The 19,848-nt window shown below is 35.1% G+C and overlaps 1 protein-coding gene across 14 annotated transcripts in view; it reads right to left on the bottom strand.

Moving 5' to 3' along the window:
- Positions 1-19,848, bottom strand: part of Lclat1 (lysocardiolipin acyltransferase 1) — a 233,340-nt gene that overhangs the window by 89,587 nt on the left and 123,905 nt on the right. For all 14 annotated transcript variants that reach the window (XM_076832830.2, XM_076832820.2, XM_076832818.2 and 11 more), the window contains one exon: positions 19,400-19,516. In XM_076832830.2, coding sequence (XP_076688945.2) covers positions 19,400-19,516 — 117 coding nt within the window. The remainder of the gene's footprint in view (positions 1-19,399; positions 19,517-19,848) is intronic.

Genomic DNA, 19,848 nt, shown 5'->3' with positions numbered 1-19,848 from the left:
CCTATCCACAAGTATGGCTGTATGCTGGACCGGTAGTCAGTGACGGGTATGATCCAGTTGCAATGGTATCAACCTAAGACAGGAGGCTGACGCCTAAAGGTCAGTTACCTAAAGGTCAGTTTTCCGATGACGGGTAAGAGCCATATGTTGAACTGGACAACCTACCAGGCACGGTCCTTAAGCCACATTACTTGTTGTTTAATTAATCAGAAGGGGGGAGATGCTGGGAGCCATCAGCCAAGTAGGTATGACAAATTCCTTGCCAGCTTACTCCCATGCTGTCTAGTGGAAGGACTTCTGAAAGGTGACCTTGCTCAAGGACCAGGGCAGGATCCGTGTTTAGGGTGTTCCCCCTTTAGAATAGGGCAGTTTAGCATAATAGGAGAGTAGGGTGTTTCCCCTTTAGAATAGGGCAGTTTAGTAATAGGAGATTAGGGTGTTCCTCTTTTGGAATAGGGCGTATCCTGCTGCTGAGTTCCTCTTGAGTGCTTAGGGTCAGACAGTATATTTTTGGGAGACAGAAGCCCATGCGGAGTGGATTTAGGCAGGAGTGGATTTGGGCGGATTGGATTTGGGCAGAGAACCTGGATTCCCCCAGAACGTGTTTGTAGACGGCCGGTGTAAGTTCGGGAATAAAGAATTGCTGTTTGAATCTACAAGCTGTGTGGAGACTCGTGATTTGTGCCCAGCCGAGAGACTGCGGCAGGTTCAATCCTCAGTATTTTAAAATTAATAAATGTTTTATTAGGGGGGGGAAAGGAGAGACACAGAGACAGACACAAGGCAGAAGACCAGATGTAGATGGACAAGAAGACTGCCATAGATTGTTGACAACCACTAGAAGCTAGTAGAGACAAAAAAAGGATTCCTCCTAGAACTTTCAGGGGGAACAAGGATCTACTGATCTCTTAATTCAAGTATTCAGCTTCCAAACTATTTGTAAATTTATGTTACTCTGAGCAATCCAGTCTGTGGTAATTTGTTACAGCAATCCTAGAAAACTAATACAGCAACCAAGAATCTACTTTGGCTGTAATCTGCATGATTTGGGGGATTTTCTCTAGCAGAAACTCAAAGCAGGAGCCAGTGCAAGTATATAAAACATAGGCAGCTGGCAAGATCCAGGACTGCACCTCTGCCAAATGTGTGCCACTCACGGGCAATAGGGCTAAGGTGTTGAGGATACAGGCAAGAGTTTGGTTGAAAGGATGCACCAGAGAGTATAAATGCAAAGATAGCAAAACAGTGAAGGCAGGAAAAAATTAATGGGTAGAGAAAAAGTATAGAGGCATTAAAGGAAGAAATATCTGAATGCAAGGAAAGAATTGTCAGAAGGGGAGTAACTTATTGACAGCTAACAGAAATTATGGTTAGAGAGTAATATATTTCAACTTAATGTTTAACAGGGGGAACAATTCCAGAAGGTAAAATCCAAAGTAGGAAGCAGCATGAATAATAAGATCCCAAAACTGGGCTGAATAGGTTATCAAGGTGAGCTGAGCTAGTTTCTAAGTCTATCCTCTTCAGTGACATGAAGACTGAGGCAGAGGATGTAGTAAAGCATTGACTGATGTCTGAGAGGATATCAGAATTGCTGCATTTGAATAGCAAACAGGTTAAAAAATAAATAAAACAAAGTCAGGATTTTTTTTTTTTCCAAACCCCCAGGGTAGATAAATTAGAGGTGAGTTAAGATCATTACAAGGTAGTGAGTTGTGAGTTATGAAAAAATGAACAGCTTTCACTTGAAAACAACAGGGAAGAAAGAAGCACAGGGCCAGGAGATAGCTATATTTTAACAAAGATGATAAAGCAGACAGGATGGTCAACACAAAGGTAGCTGCTTGAAAAGTGAGCCCATCACTCTGATGACCATGATTATTTTTTATTTATCCTATGTTACCTCATAGCAATTATAACTTGGCTAACAAAAAGTCATTCTAATATCTAAAATTTACCTTTATTTGTGTCCCTTAAGACTAGAGTTTTCTGAAATATGGTAATGGATCCTTATTACTACAGTTACCTTTTTCCTTTGGCAAACTTGTCCAATCTCCCAAATTGCAGGTAGCAAATAATATTGTTGGGAAGCTCACTGATGCTTCATGATGTGCTTGAGAACATAAGACCTTTATGTTACAGTCTAGAGTACAGTCTGTTCTTATGGATTCTAATCATTATAGCAGTCTGATGACCCTAAAGAAGATAAAAGCTGGACTAACTGCCATCATGGCAAGTTTTTTCTTCCTAAGTTGCACTAGCAACTACAACCAAATTTTGCTATTCAGAAAATACACTATCCAATTATGCATAGACAATGAGCTAGAAAAGATTATAGCAAGAAAGCCAGGGAACCTTCCAGGATACTGTCGGGTATGACATGCCATTAAGCTGTGCATTATACAATGCAGTAATATTCTTTAACCTTCTTTAAGAGTCTGACATCTGTATCTACCATATCTACATACCATATTTTGAAATGGATTCACTAAATCAACAAGAAATTCCCCTTAATATTAAAGCCATTCTAAATGTGAATGGGCTGGGTATGGTACCTATAATCCCAGCAACTAAGGAGGCTGAGGCAGGAGGATTTTCAATTCAAAGCCAGCCTCAGCAACTCAGTGAGACTGAATCTTAAGTAAAATATTTAAAAAAGGACTGGGGATGTGTTTGAATGGGTAAGCCCCTCCAGATTCAATCCAAGGGAAAGAGAAGGAAAAGGAAAAGGAAAGGGAATCAGCTAGGCAGAATAATCATGAACAAGAATGGGAACAACAAGGCTTTTTTAGCTACATGTATTGAGGACAAAGAAAAAAGGAAACACAAGCAGGGTAGCCAATAGGCTTCAGAGTGTAGAGAATAGATGTTCGTACAAGCAACTGCAACACAAACTAGAGTGTCTTTGCAGAAGAACAAGAACTGCTACAGGAATTTAGGGAAGAGATTTTTTCTAGCTGACAGAATCAGAGCAAGCTTCCTAGAAGAGATGGCCATCTTTTCTCATTTTCTTGCATATTCCAAACATTTCTATTCAATAATTTCAGCACAAAATAAAACAACAAATCAAACGAAGCTAAAATTCTGAGTGGTTATCCAAATAAAACATGATATATAGACTAATACTTAGGAACCTGAAAAATCCACTGGGTAACTATTTAACAGTGTTAGCAGAGACAATCACAGAAATGATGGCAACTGGGCCTTTCACATTTCTGCTTTTCTCCATGTTTTATTCACTTCATTTGATAATACACTGGCCTACTCTAGATTATTTCAGCAGAAAGACCTGGAAATTGAGAGTTTTATCTCCTCTAACCACCATTCCCCAATATTCTAACAACATTTTGCCAGAAAGTGCACTGGGGGGTGAGATGGAAAAATATGGATACAGTATTATTATTAGTGAAATGAAGAAAAACACCTGAGTATGTGATTTGGGGCTTGGGATAGAAAAATGGCACTCAGAATAACACTGGTACTGTGGTAATACAGAAGGCTGTATTTAGATGGCATGTCAACAAAACAAAGAAACCTATCATATTGAAGTTTACAGAAATGAAATTTGATTATAACTGCTAGCTGTATCTTTATATCCAAAAGGAACACTAAAAGCCCCTGAGAAACTTCTGGTTTAGCTCCTCAAATAAATGTAGATATTTAGATAAACAAACTTCTGTAATAAGATCTAAATACCAAGTTTTATTTTGACAATGAACTACAACAACCTTCTAATTAATAACCAATAAATATCTAGTTACATCTCTTGATAATTAAGCTTATTTCAAATTTGTATGGGCCACAACTTTCAATAAAAAACACCAAAGAGCTAATTGAGTATGAAGTAAAATAAACTGATTCACAGGGAAAGAAAATAGTGTGCAGAATACAAAGATCTAAATTACTAAAAATTCTGAAGTCACAAAAGAGAATGACCTTTAGGAGAACAGCCGTCTGCTTCAAGTTGTGGAAATGTTACAAGCTACTTGCTGATGGGCAAAGGCTGCATAAAATGAAGAACTGTCAGGCATCCTCCATCATACTTTGCAAATCTAGCATCCCTATTTTCTGTAATTGCTCCCTCTTTGATATTTTCTTCCTGAGTTTTCCTCTCCTAGCCAAACCTTGTAAGGCCAACTGCATAAGATGCTGAAGTTAGTACACAAAGTTCCTTCAACACAGTACAATGAGTCACCGAGCAAGAAATAAACTAAAAGAAATTTTAAAGAAAGCTTAACAGGAAGAAATTTTAAAAAGGAATCTTTAGGGTTTATGGTACATTATGGCATTAATATCCTAACTATTAGAAAAGACCAAGGGAAAAGCTGTATAATAAGCAAAGTTGGTCACAAAAGAGACCATGCTTGGAATGGGCTCCTAATGGTTAAGAGAAATAAGTTAAATACTCAATATCTTGAGCCACCAACTTAAAATAAGCACCTACAAATATATTTTACTCTATTGTGAAAAGGAAGTTATATATCTGTATAAGATAATATTCTCCAAGTTAATACCTATGGGTTATTAGCCTGGTAAAGAATTCTGACCAACTTTACTTTCCTATAATTTGGTTTCTTATATAACTTAGTTGTAAGGAGTTTGGATCATTTATTATCATTTTTTTCATTCAGTATTTATTGAACAACTTAATACCACTGTTCTAGGAAGGGATGAAACTTGGTATGGATGAGTAGGTGAGGAGAGAGAGGAAATGGGGCAGGAGAAGCAACAGATAGACCCATATTTATTCTTGCCCCAAAGTGATTTAAAATCTAGTAAAGAAAATGTTATATTTGTAAATAATGTGACTTAAGAATGGTTCAACTGTTGTAGAAAACTAGAAGGGGACTGACAGAACTCCTAGCTAAAGCAATCATGAGCTGATCTTATGAGTGGGACATAGAAGAGGGAAATCTAATGGCTGAAAGAAGAGGAGTACTGCTGTGGGTAAGCCAGTGTGAGCAAAGTGACATCACCCCTATACGAAAGGTAGAATTCAGACTGGGTCTGGAGCCTGAGATTAGAGTTCGGCAGTGTTTTTGCTTGATTTGGGTCAGCTTCCTTTTCTTGTTTAATACAACTATTCCAAACTCTTATGAATCATCTCTATCACTTACCTACCTCTCCATCATTATCGCATTAACCTCCGATGATATGAAAGAGAAATCAGAGCTTTCCAGCAAAGCATCCTTTTCTTTCTTGCCATATAAACCAAAAATATCTATGAACTAAAAAAATCTATTCAGGCTTAACCTAGCCTTCTGCCTTAGAAAAATGAGGAATCCTCTTAATTTTATTTCCATTCTTATATATTCCTAATTTCTTGAAAATAGACCCACCACTAAACCTTTCACCTTCAGCTTTTCCTCTATTAAATCATCTTATCCTTTAAAAATACTACATTCCTGTGTTCATCCTTGATGTAGTTTCCCCTCCTGTTGACTATTAGCACACATCTTTATCAGTAAACTCCTTGTAGGAACCATCTAAACTATCTCCACCTACATCAATCTTCATTCCACTTCAAATATGGATTCTGTCATTCCCATTCCTATGAAATTATTCTCTAAGGTCACCAAAAATATGGTAGTTGCTGTACCCAATGGACTCTCCCCAGATATTATGTCCATAGATGTTATTGGTTCCTAAAATCCAGAAGAACTGTTGATATGATAGAAAATGTATATCCACATAGATTTAATGTAGATGCATTAAAATCTGTGAGTATTCAATCTTGCAAAGAGGTCAACTACTGCCGAAAAAGGTTGATTCATATCAAATAAATGCTTGTAGATATAAAATTATGAACACTACAGCCATATAGAGAGAAGGAAAGCTTTTTTTTTAAGTCTCAAAATCATTTGTAAAGATATAAATAAGACATTTCTTCGATGATTCTTTCCTAGGAAACATCTTTGTAATTTGGATGAATCATATTCTATTCCTACCATATGCCATCATACAGTCTTTAAATACCTCACTTGTGGTTCAAAGAGATGTAAAAAACATGAAGTGTAATTACTTTTACTGAGTCTCCCTTTAAACAGAACATAATTAATGCAGAAATCTCAAAATAAGATACTATTTTGGGATAACTATAATGATGACAAAGCCAAGAGATCTTATTTTATCTGAGGATAAGTAGTAAACTCCTTAGGAAAATAATAAACTCTTTTAAAATACCGAGAAGGGAACAATTTACTCACCAGTCTTTGAGAATGCATAAAGCCCTAAGTACCACCTTCACAACTCCCACTATTTCTGATCCCTTTTTGTTTTCCAACTTGTTAGAGTTGAGACTTTCTGAACAACTAAGACTAACTTTCTAACTTAGCTCTCATTACTTAATAAAATGAACGCCGGGCTCCAACCAAGCCAGTCTCCATAGTGAGATAACTAACCCTAACTCTAACCCTAACTGTATTCTTTCGATTTCTTTACCAATTCAAATCCTACCATTCCTCAGGACCTAATTCAAAACCCAGTTCCCTGGACTCCCCACTCTGCAAGCTATGGCCTTTCATGGCCATTCATGGCCTTTCTCTGCTCGGTACTTGTGTGTTGATTCCTGTGGCACTGGATCATTGACTTTCCAAATGTGTGCACAGGGATGGGTTTATCACAAATTTTAATTCTGCTGTTGTCACCAGCATGCATTGATCACAAGGTATTAACTATTAAGACACAGATCTTACCTAAGATTTAGATTATAATTATTTATAATAGACATTTTCTTTAGAATATTTAAATGGATATATTTTAAAAATATTTTTTGCAGCAGTGGGGATTGAATCCAAGTTCTCCTGAATGCTACACAAGTACTCTACCTCTACATCCCCAGTCCTAAATATACATATAGTTTAATTCAATTTTAAAGATAACATGCAGGATAAGCTTCTTACATATCCCTTTGCCTAAACTATTTATCAACTCAGTCTAAACAGAAGTCCCAGTATTTCCTAATTACTTCAGTTCTTACCAATATCCATTTCTGAAATATTATAATATGAACCTTTATTAAGGATGATTTAATGACAATGGAGTGGATATAGTCTACCTGAATTACTAAAGAAACTAAATTGAAACAGCACAGTAAAGATGTCTTTTACTGAGCAGAAAGGTTGTTTAATAATTTCTATACGCAAAATTAACTGTTAAACTATTTGGAAATCTCCTTTGGATTTAACATTATGAACCTATTGTGTTTGTTAAAACATTGTTCTGGATGAAAACAAGTACAGCTTATGAGCTTATGATCCAGAAAAGAATGTTCAATTCCTTCTCAAGCACTATGAAATAAAGATTCTAAGTTATTTCCATATACTCACATCAACAATAGTATGAAGTTCTTCTGAGTGGAAGTATACGTAGTCAAGTTGGTAGATCTTCTTTAACAATGTCATCTAAGAACAGTTCACAGAAATAGGAAAGCTCTATTGTCCAGCTTTGAGAATGCTGGTTAACAGTTCTGCTCCCCAAGAGAAAAGATAACTGCCTAGAAAAGAGCTCAGTGCCATTGTAAATCACCAAGAAATGAATGCAATGAGGAAAATACAGGAAGGCCCCTATGCCTTGACTTCTAAGAAGGTCAGTTCTAAGGTTTATGTTTGACTAAAGCAGCTTTCCTTAGCTTCAATAATAACACGCCTTCCCTTCAAGCCCTATGTACACATACTTATTCCCTGGTGTTGGCACTTTGGTCCACATTTCACTTATTTTATCTTCTGCCAAAAGGCTATTTAAAATTCTATGAGGGAAAAAGGAAAGATATAACTAATAAATAAACTACAAATGAAAGATTTTTAAACTTTTTGTACGAGAGTCTCAAATGTTCTGCCAGTTTATACAAGGAACCCCAAACTACTTTCTGACTACTTTTAATGCAAAATTAACCCAAAGAATAGGGAGTTTTTGAAGTGAAGTTCACCTTGAAGAAACTGGATACTATAGACAAAAACAAAGAACTCTCCACACAAATTTCTCTCATTTAATACCAAAATAGTTGTAAATAATTGGTAGTATGGTATCCTCATACTACCAAAGGCTAGTTTTTCAAAAGTCCACAAACATTCATGTTCTGTAGGTTATTTTAAAATGTTAAATATAATGAGTAATAAATAGTAAGAAATCACATATAGATATTTCTCAATTATACTCAGAGATGTTACAGAAAAGTAATTTAGCCATCACAATCAGGCATGTAACATGAACAACAAAGACAATGGTTATGGTCAAAGACAAGGGAACAATACAAATATGTAGCTTGCTGTCAAGAGATTTAAGAAAGTCATTGTCTTCAGATAAAATATTATAATGAAGAGGAACCAATACACTGTAGATTACTATATGTTAAGTTTTTTATAAAAATCAAATGAGACTATAACTGGGAAAAATACTTTCTAAAACAAAGATTGAGAAGCAATTATGTATTAGTGGTTTTATTATTTTTAAATTCCCTCTCAATAACTATTCCCTATTTAAAGAGATGAGTGAACCATAATAAATTTTTTGATTGTTATTAATTATTGCAAAATAAAACACAATACATTCTGTATTTTGTGTATATGCACTTTCTGACAGATTCTCAGAGTCAGTAGTTACCAAACTAGAGAATCCATGGAATTGACTGCACATGGGCAGATGGAATCCTGTGTGTGGCTTTCCTCTCCCACACTTCACTAGGTGAAGGCAGATGACCCGGATTCTTATATTCTTTCAACACTTCACATTATATGTAACATGGAAGAGCCAGTTTTTGATAATTGCACCAAGAGCAGTGTACTCAGCCCAGATTCTATGACAAAGCCAGTTTGAGTGCTTTCTCAGTCAGATAGTAGGCGTTGGAAGCTATGTGACCTACACACACACACACACACACACACACACACACACACACACACACACCTTTTTACATCTTATAGTAATATATAAGTAAAAAAATCTTGTATAACATATAAAAATAATCTAATCAGAATTGAAGAGAGAAAATAATGTTATAAGCAGATAATTTTCAACATTAATAAGTAAGCAATTTCTGTATTTACTTTCATGTTTTTGTGGGACTGTTTTGGGGCTTTTTGTTTTGTTTTTTGGTACTGGAGATTGAACCCAGGGGCACTCAACCACTGAGCCAAATCAACAGCCCTTTTCGTATTTTATTTAGAGAAAAGATCTCCTTGAGTTGGCTAGGGCCTCTCTCATTCAACAGCAAAGGCTGGCTTTGAACTTGAGATCCTACTGCCTCAGGCTCCTGAACCACTGGGATTACAGGCATGTACCACTGCACCCACCTTTGTGGGACTGTTTTTTTGATCAGAATTTTTTTTTTTTAAGTGAATGCGATGAACTTGGTTTATATATACACATGCACACATACACACACAGCAGCAAGATTTAGTATTGTTTTAATATTACTTTGCAGTACTCAAAATAACTAGAAAAAAATGAAGAAAGCATATTTTGAATAAGGAAGAAGAAAATTCTAAAAAGTGCAAAGAGAAAAGATGCAATCTTTATAAATAGTAAAACATGTCCAGAATAAAGGAGAAAGAAGGTAAATCTTTTTTGGACAAACCCAAAAAAGAAATATGACATGTTCATAATGAAATTATACACTATACAAAACCAAAAGGCAGGCATATGGTCCTGTTAAGATGAATTTCTGGATTCAAGAGTCCACAGGATTTACAGTCAGGCCAAAATCCCACCTTTACTGAGAATTCGACTTTCATATTAACAGGAAGCTAAATTATATTGTTACATACATTTTGTGTACTCAGCTGAAACCCTCTTATGTATTTTGTTTCAAACAATTTTCCAAAGACAAATACTTAGTATGCATCTGCCACACAGTTAGTTGCCACCACTGCGACAGCCTAGCCACTGGAATCCTCTGCTACTGTTTCTTATTTCTCAATTTTGCCTTCAAAGGGAAACTGAGTGAACATTTGAGTGTATGTAACAATATTCTTTATGGTCAGAGAACACTCTGCAGAAGTCATCACTCAAAGGCAATTATAGAAATTTTACTTACAGAAGCTTCTTCCATAATTCTGAACATTAAAATAAATATATTTTGTAAATGTCACAGTTATCGGCATTTTTCAGGGTGCTACTTTAAGAAAATAATGTAAACATTAAAACAGAACACCAACATTTAGGTATAGGAAAAACTTTAATGAGTAAAATTCAGTAAGTGTGTAATTTTCCCTCATCTATAAAAATAATCATCTAATAACAGAACATAATATTTGGGGAAGTTTTTTATTAATAGTGTCATAAGACATTCAGTCATTATAATCCAGGCATATCTTTTACAATGGTGGGCACTTATTACGGCTGGCTGGCATTACAAAAATAGCACAAGACCCCCCAGGACAGAATTTTTCTCATGCTGAAGTAAAGTGGTACAGAGTATCATCTCAAAATCTGAAACTCACTGGGTAGAAATACTAAACCATGGAAATGGTCATTAAGAACCACATTTATATATTTGTTTCTATATGACCAAATGCCAAGACCTTATTAAATTATAAATGTTTATGTATCTTTCTTCTAATAGTATACAAAATCTAAAAAGGAAAAAGAATTCACCCTTTTTTATCTCTCAGTAGTTAAAAAAAAAGGAGTATCTTAACATAGCAGTGACTGTCTGCATCTGCCTCAGGTGGTCCTCTGGTACTGCCATAAATCTCACTTCTGTTGCAATCAAGAAGCTGCACAGAAATTAACATCTGCCAAATATCTGATTTCTGGAATAAAGTGGGTAGGGACACTGCTACATGTATGTTTGAGATATACTGAAATGATCATCCATGAAAATTTGCACTAAAATTGTAAGTTTAATAAGTGCCTAGGACAATCTTGTCACTACATTAGGGACTCAGATATAAAAATTAAATAAGATATGATATCTTGAAGAAGCTAATAAAGAGAGGGAAATAACAATGGTTATAAGAACATAAAAAAAGTGATTAAGACAAATGCACAAAGTATGATGAGAACAGGAAGGAACTCCAATAACTTAGAGATCAGGACACTGAAGCAGTAAAGGCTTGGACTGTTTGAAAGACTAGTAGGAACTAGACATATTATACTAGTGACAGTTTAGAAGGAACAGCATGAAAAAACAAAGTCCCACAAAGCAAACCCAGCCTAGCAAAAATGGGGGATGTGGTATCACAACAAAAAACAAGACCAAAAGGCCAGGACCGGGTTTAGACCAGAATCTGGTTTAAGCAAAGTATTTATTATGTGCAAGGCACCAGTTTGGTATGAATATGCCAGGATATACTAGACCCTATGCTGAAGAGTGAAGAATGGAAAAAATAAAACAAACAAAAAACAGTCAACAAAATAGACTTTTGATTCTTATGGTCAGGAAACACAGTTAATGGACAACATAGACGACTACACAAGTGATAACACAGTAGAAAAAATATATATATATACAAAGATATAATAGGAAAGCATTTGTACAGGGAACATAAAGCAAGGGACCCAAATCAAGCCACAGATGGTTGGGAAGGCTTCCCAAAGGAACTGTTATATCAGGTGAAATCCACAGACTGAGTAGGAGGAGTAAGGCTACAGTGAAGAAATTTCAGAGTAGGGTCACCCTGGGAAAGGAAAGCAGTTCAATAAGGATAGAATAGATCATGCAGTTGGGAGATATGGCCAGAGAGGTAAGCAAGCACCAGGTCAGAGAGAGCTGGTAAACCACTTTAAAGAAAGTAGATTTTTAACCTTGGAGCACTGTGAAACCCAGGATTGGGTAAGGCAAGTCCAGACCTAGCAAATCAGCTGAGCAGCAATGATGATGATTGATAGGAGATAGAACAGATGCCTGGATTAAGACGCCAATAAAATAGAAAAGATTAATTTCAGAAATATCTAAGAAGTAAAACCAAAAGGCCTTGTTTGGGATTTCACTGCATGGGAGAGGGGCAGAAAGAGGTGAGCCAAAAATGAATTCCAGGTTTCTGGCTTAAGCAACTGAGTCATGAACTACAATGGTTGAGACAATGGCTCTACAGCCGAACTCACAGCTTTGTCACTTAGCTGGGAAAACCTGGACTAGTTATTCAACTTCTTTGCCCCTCAGTTTTCTCATGCACAAAGTGGAGATGATAGTAATACCTCCTCCCAGAATTAATGACTGAATTCATATGAACCATATAAGTACTGAGGGTTAGCAATTATTATCATCAGCACCATGGCGTATGACATACAGGTAGAAATATTGTCTCAAAGAAAATGACAAGTTCAATTTTAGACGTATTGAAGTGAAGTGTCTGCAGAACCTCAAAGTAGCAAAGGGTACATAATGGCTTTGACCTAAGAAGGGACTTTTGGATATAGGTTTTAGAGTTAGGGGTCATGAACATAGGGCCTAAGCAGAATGTGTAGAATGAGAACAAAGAAACCTGGACAACCTTATGACAAACAGAGACACTCAATGAAGAAATGGATAAAAAAAAAACCTGCAAAGAAATCTGAGACCAGAGAAGTAGGAGAAAGTATGAAGAGCCAAAGGGAAGAACATTTATCAAGAAGAATCAACAATGCCAAATGCTGCTAAGAGGGTAAAGAAAATAAAAGAGAAAAAAGTGTTCATTAGATTTAAAAATAAAATATTTGCCCTTAAAGATATAGGTGAGATGGCCTTTGCTGTCCTTTTGGAAGGTGAAATAATATGTAGTAACACAGTTATTAATAAAGGTCTACTTGCTGAGTCCTATTAGACAGGAAAAGGAAATCTGGGAATGAACTTTTAGACGATCCTTATATTTGGAGGGCAAAGAAGAAAGCAAAGCACCGCAGGTTTAATCTGGACATACATAACCTGAGGCAAATGTAAAAAGCATAAGTAAGGCACAGTCAGAAATGGTCAGTTAATTCAAATAGATTGGTTCACACTGCATGAAAGAGCATTCTGAGTGGTAAAATTTAAAAAGCAGATTGAAACAATGTTTAAAGTTGTGATTAATGAACATGGAAGGACACAAATATTTAAGTATCTTAAGTGCCTCCCTATTCTTAAAGTTTCAGCTCATATGCCACCTTTTAAGTGTCACCTCTTCAGGTAAAGATAGGCTCTCTTTTTTCATGTCCTCAAAATACTTTCTACTTTCATTTCTTAGGACACAGCATTATAATTGTTTTCTAAACCCTACAATTCTCAAGGAAATATGAATTCAAGAACAATTTCTAAACAAATGTATACATGATTACACTGGAATGGTATTTTATGAAGGCTGGCTGTTATCAGTGTCTAAAATGGATTAGGTAAAGAAGAAACCAGAGACCAATTAAACAGGACGGCTTGGGGCCAGGAAGGGAGTATAGGAAAGTGAGATGTCTACAAGAGATAGCTCTAAGGCAATCATGATAGAATTTGGTTGAAAAAAATAATAAAATAGAAATAATATTTTTTGTTTTTTTACTTTTTTTGGCTGGTGGTACTGAGGATTAAACCCAGGGGCATTCACCACTAAGCTACAGCCTCAGTCCTATTGGTATTTTTTATTTTGCAACAGAGTGTTCCCTAAGTTGTTGAGTTAGCCTCAAACTTGCCATCCTCTTGCATCAGCCTCCTGAGTTGGCCACTATGTGCCACCATGCCCAACTCAAAGTAAGAAAATAAATATTTTTTAACTCAGTAACTTTACTTGGAAATTCATCCTAAGAAAACATTCAGATTTTTGCATACTTTGGTATTATTTATAGGAGTAGACAATTGGAATTTTAATTTTAATTTTGAACAGAGCCTAGTTAAACAGTAATGTGATAGAGTACCACATATACACCTTTTTTAAGAAAAGTTTTTATAATAAAAATAATACTATCTCTTTTTCACAGAAAGTGAGTCAGTGTTCAGAAAATCAAATCACAAAGCTAGTTTTGAGACTTAATGACTAAAAGAAAAAAAAAGGAGAAACCTCAACTTGAAAGACAATGTTGTCATTTTTGTTGTTGTTTATACTCTAGTAGAAATATAAAGCAAGTCAAGAACAAGAAAAGTCAGGGTACTTAAACATTCCACAATTGCTATTATAGAAACAACCTATTTGCATAATGTTGCATAATTGGTATTATATTTGAAGATAAGTGTGTTTTCCAAGTGTTCTCTAAGGATGAGGGAAATGGATAAGTACTTGGTAAATGTAGGAATCAGAAAAACTAAGAGGTTACAATAAAGGAAATCCTTTATGTATTTTTCCACTTAAACAAAAATCACCAAGGAGATCACAGAGAAATTTTGGGAAAGGAGGGAAAAACCTACAAAGAAGATGTTTTTATAATATTTGGAACAGAAAAACTATAAACTTATTAATTATAGTTCAAAGAACATGTGCCTTAGCATCAAACAGACCTGACTTTAATTTATGATACCCTTATTCAGTAGCTGTAAGGCCCAGGGCAAGCTGCTAAAGGAAGCTAGTTTGATCAGGTGTAGCATAGGGCAAGCTACTGCCTAGCTTGGTTGGGAGAATTAAGTGATATGGATGAGAGTGGCTGGTGAGCAGAGAGTAGTTATGAGCTCAGGATGCTACACTCAGGGTGATTCAGCAGGTCTGAGCCTGGATATTTTTGCAAGCCTCCATGGTTGATTCTACTGCATGGGCAAGGTAAAAAACATGGGTACAATTCAATCCTTAGTACATGGTAGGTACTTGATAAAGGTTAGATGGTGTTTTTTGGTTTTTTTAAAGGTGGTCATGCTTCTTTTCATTAAACACAATGACAAGATCTGTCCTAAATGAGCAGCTCAGATTTTTTGGTACTAGAGGTGGGGGAGGATAAAATGAAAAGAGAAAACAAAAGAATTGCCACTCATAAGCTAAAGTATGGCACCTGAAGACATAACATGGAGAGACCCTAAAGATTTCTAACATGTGGTTATATATAATTCTACTGAGGCAAATTTGAATAATTTCTGCTTCATTTATGTATCCTCCAAGTCACTTGGGTGACCTATGTACTTACCCACTAGTCAGTATTTTGTTGTACTTTATTTATCACCATCAATAGACAGAAGTTTTGTTCCTTGTACAATGACCTCAAAAGAAAGTCAACTGCTAATCTACAAAGATATTTGCAAATTTCAGGAACTGGAAAAGGTCTCAGAAAATATCCTAGCAAATGTCAAAGGTCTATTGTACAATAATATATTTTTTTAAATATAAGGGAAAGTTCTTCTTGTATTTCATAAATGGTTTCTAGCAATAAAAAGCCACATGAAAAGGTCAGAGTACATGGTATACGAGGCACCCCATATTTCAGTAGTTTGTCAGTCTGCCTTTCTTCCTTGCCCTCTACCACAGGCTGGCTATTAGGAAGGGTAACTGACTTGCAGTCCTGAGACAGGCTCACAGATTGAAACAAATGAAATGTGAGCCACACAGTGATGGCCTCTGCTGGCCTCCTAGACAAAGTCACTACAAACAACAAACAGACTGGATTGTCAGCAGATAGCTGTGAACTAAGCAAAAAGTCCAAGAAGTTAAAATGATATGACAATGCTGATGAACACTGGCTATCTACGACTGGTCTACTGCTTTTGCTTCCAGTTTTCTTAGTGCAAATGAGAACAAGTGTAGAACAAAATGACTTCATCTGGAAACACACAAACTAAAGTTGTGATTGTTTGGGGTATTAAATTTTTTTTATATTAATGACTCCAAACAACCTTCTTAAATATTGTCTCTTGCTTTACAACTGGTCTTTAGCTCTTTTGGGTTGATTTCCTTCCTAGGTGACTGCTCAGGTCCATACAGGTCCTGACTCTGTGCCCTTTCTTATACTCTTTCTTAGCCATCCTTGTTTTCTCAGCCTGTCCAAATCACATGTACTCTCTAATGTCCAAGGGAAATTCAGCATCTTTCAGAAGCCTTACATGAACATTTCAGTAGTACACAATCTCTCTTTATTAAATACTCTTATAATAATTTGGCATAATATCTATGTACTATACACAAAATTTATCATTTAACTATACCATGTGATACACATGGGAGCATCTAAAAATAATATAATTCTTATCTACCCATGAATGCTGTAATATCTTAAAGACAAGGTTATCTCAAATAAGACATACTATGAAACAAATGTCAAGTGTTTTATCCCACTCTCATAGCTACTCTAGCCTAATTTCAAGTTGTTTCAAATGCACACACTTGTGCCGCCCAATGGTGAAAGTAATTATTGCATGATTACAACTCAGTAATTGGCTTACAAAATTGTACAACAAAATCAAATAATGAGTGGGCCAAATGATTACTTATTTGAAATAAAACACTTAAGATATTATTGTTAAACATGATAAAGTATCAGATAATGACAAATCTAAATATTTTTTAGTGTTATGACAACATTATAAATTTGTTATACAAGCAGAAAAAAAAAATCTTCTTCAGATGAACCCTTTCCTCTAAGTCAGCATCTTACTTTTGAGTTTGGTTTATTCCAGAAGTGAGAAAAAAATTACACGATCACATACTGAAAGACTCTGTGATTAGGTACACGTGAAATAAATCACCCATAACAGATGCCTATCAGTATATACAAAATGCTCTGCAAAGAGCATGCTAGGATATTATATTGTCTTACTTTTCAGATAAAATTTTTAAATTATTACATACAAATAATATTGACTGAGTCCCTTATGTGTAGGACCTTCCACGGAAGGTTATGATCTAGCAGGATTATAAAGCAAGTACATAAATGGTGGCAATCAAGGTACTAAAGGTAAACTTGCTGCATTTATTATTATCGAAACAACATATTTGTGTGATTTTACCTAACTGGTGCTATATTTAAGATAAGTATACTTTCCAAGTATTCTCTATGTTGGTAACTTTTCTTGTTTTACATTACCTCTTATTCAATACTTTCTGCTATACTTAACTTCTTAATGTTCTGAACTTCTCATTTAGCTGTCTATGCTAACAACTGCTTAATAGATGGCATCAGCCCTGAGTTCAGTTACAAGTGTGAACAGTAAAGATGTTACTTTATGGTAATTTATTATGTAGTCTCCAGGATACCACTGGAAGATTGATTATAATGGTTTTAAAGAAAGCTTCTTTTTCATGTAGTTTATAGTTAAAAACAGATCTCACAAGCCTAAAGACCTAAAAACTATGCTGCACTTGCCTTCTGGTTCTTAGATTTCTTTTCTAAAAGATTTCCTTTCTAGTACTCTTTAATAGATGAGATCTAAAATCCTCTTCACCTCTGATCCTTGATGAAACTTATTGTCTCTGTTCACCTGAATCCCCTACCCCACCTCTAGACATCAGAGCTATCCACAATGTCCTAAATCATGACTCCTTAGTATGTACCTGCTCCTCCTCCATTTCAGACAACATCATAACCACCTATCTTACGACCACCATCCCTTTATGATCTGGCCTATTTTTTTTCTTTCTTTTAATTGTTTCTTGAAGAAAATCATCTAGCTCACTATTGTTAAAAAGGTGCTTTATGATTTGGAGATCTGATTAACTAAAAATCACTACAAATACAAGCACCAACAAGTTATAATAGAAAGTATAAGTGTTACTCAGTTAAGACCTATATTCTAATAACTTCGATGAGATACTTCACCTCAGTTTCTGCTTTGGTTTTGTATTACAAGTGACAACTATAATGTACGGTTGTTATGAGAATTAATTGAATTTAGATGTAAAAAACACCTACCAAAATGCCTGGTATTTATTAAATGCTAAAATAATGTTAGCTACAATTACTATTTTAACAATAATCAATATTTCTTTTTGCATTTCTAGCTGAAATATATGGAGTCATCTAAATTGCCATCTTGTTTTCTAGCTGAAGCAAAAGGGATCATCTGTATCTGTCTCTCTCTTTTTACTAATATATGCTGGGTGGGTAAGGGTGAGGATTAGAACTAGCTCTGACAGGAAAAATTACTAATTGTGGTTATTAGTTAGTGCTTTGAGTAATGACTAAGCAATACACATTTCCTAAGTGTGTAGCAAAGTTATGAATCAGTTTGCTTTTAAAACATTTCCAAGGTTTCAGAACAGAGGGCTTTATGAATATATTCTTATCCACTATAAAATAATTTCTCATTATTATTAATGTATCCTGCCTACATTTAGGAAGATATTTTTTAGCAAAAAGATGTGCTCCAAAGTCAAACATTGTTAACAGAGCCATCTAGTAGATGAATGTGTTACATGATGTCAGAATTATCTTTTTTTTTTAAAAAAAAAGCATTAAATATAGAAACCATATTGGTGACCAAAAAGAATGAGTCCAATTTATTATTATTTTTTTTTATTTCCAATATCAATCTTTATAAGCACAAAAATCAATCATAGCTTACATTAATAGATGGGGAAAGAGGGGAATCTAAAATGATAAAGTTGAAAAGTGGGTGACATATTAAAATTAGAAATAAAATCTCAATATCATCAAAATTTTCTACACATATGCTCTTTCTATTTAAAAAAGTATTTTTCCTGTGCTTTTAAATAATTAAAAAGCCCATGCTGACCTGTTAAAACAGCAATGTCTGAACATTCTGATGTTGTACCAGGAAATAAACGAATAGATGAAAGAAATTGAAAGCACTTGAGTGGTGACTGCAGAACAGCAAACAATGTGCAATTATTTGGAGCAACAGCTCATTTGGAAGAGTTTTCCCCTGGCCTCCGTTATGTTCAATTTATGATTCAACCACCGCGCTGTCAGAGTGCACGTGCGCGATTCCCAACAATGAGCGCCAAAACACAAGGAATGAGTCCAAATTAGACGCTACGGTAAATGATACCACATAGGAAAAGAGGGAAGAGAAAGAGAGAAAGGAAGGAAAGAAGTATCACCAGCGTAGGGTCTTGGTACCATTTTGCCTATTCCACAGGGATGATGAATTATATCCTTCATGACCTTCAATGGGTTGATGGGCTCCCTATTCACAGATAATGTGATCCCAAGCTCACATGTCCATGCCACATGTGTGTAAACACACAATTTAAAAACAAGCCAAACTAACAGGGACAACACTCTTGATGTACCATTTCCATGTGATTTTGGACTGGCAGCATGTGTAAATTTCTTTAAAATAATGAGTGCTTAGTTGTTGAAAAGCTTCCACTGAACAGGTTATAGTTCCTATCTTAAAGCATAATAGACACTAAAGAAATAAAGGGAAAGAAGTAAGAACTTTGTAATTTTATTTATATAATAGTTAAAGACTTTCCATATTAGGCACAGGCAGTTCTATGACAGTGTAGCAATTACCAGGTGAAGTTAACTATGTGTCACAGATGTCAACATTATACAATGTAAAGACCTATATATAAAGCATATAAAGTTTAGCAATTTTGCCACTTTATTAAAAAAAAAAAAAAAAGAGATGAGTGCTTACCTTCTCTTAGACGCTCTACCACAAAAGTAAAGCCGGTAGTTCTGGGATGTAAGACATATTCATATTTCTGAAGTCCATTTTTTTCAGCAAAATCATTACTTCGAGCTTTGCTGTTTTCTAAACAAAACAACGGACCATTAGAAACCATCAAATAAAGGGTAACAAATAGTGAGGTAAGGAAAGAAGTACAGAATTTCCTTGATAAAAAAGGCAAGTATTATTCTGTAATTACTGAACACAGAATACTAAGAAGATTTTAGATAGGCCATTACAAAGATTCTTGACTAATTTAATGGATTTTTAAAACTTTTATAATACAGTATCAATAGATTTTTTACATGAAAGTTTCCTGAAATCTATATTCAAATCTTTTAAATGCTTTAGAAGATTTTTTCAAAAAAAGCCAATATGCAATGAAAACTGAAATAAAATACTAATAAATGAAAACT

The sequence above is a fragment of the Callospermophilus lateralis genome, chromosome 14, assembly GCF_048772815.1.
Source record: "Callospermophilus lateralis isolate mCalLat2 chromosome 14, mCalLat2.hap1, whole genome shotgun sequence".
In the NCBI taxonomy this organism is placed as follows: domain Eukaryota; kingdom Metazoa; phylum Chordata; class Mammalia; order Rodentia; family Sciuridae; genus Callospermophilus; species Callospermophilus lateralis.
Note: the sequence above shows the minus strand (reverse complement) of the source record. Positions and strands in the feature narration are given on the sequence as shown.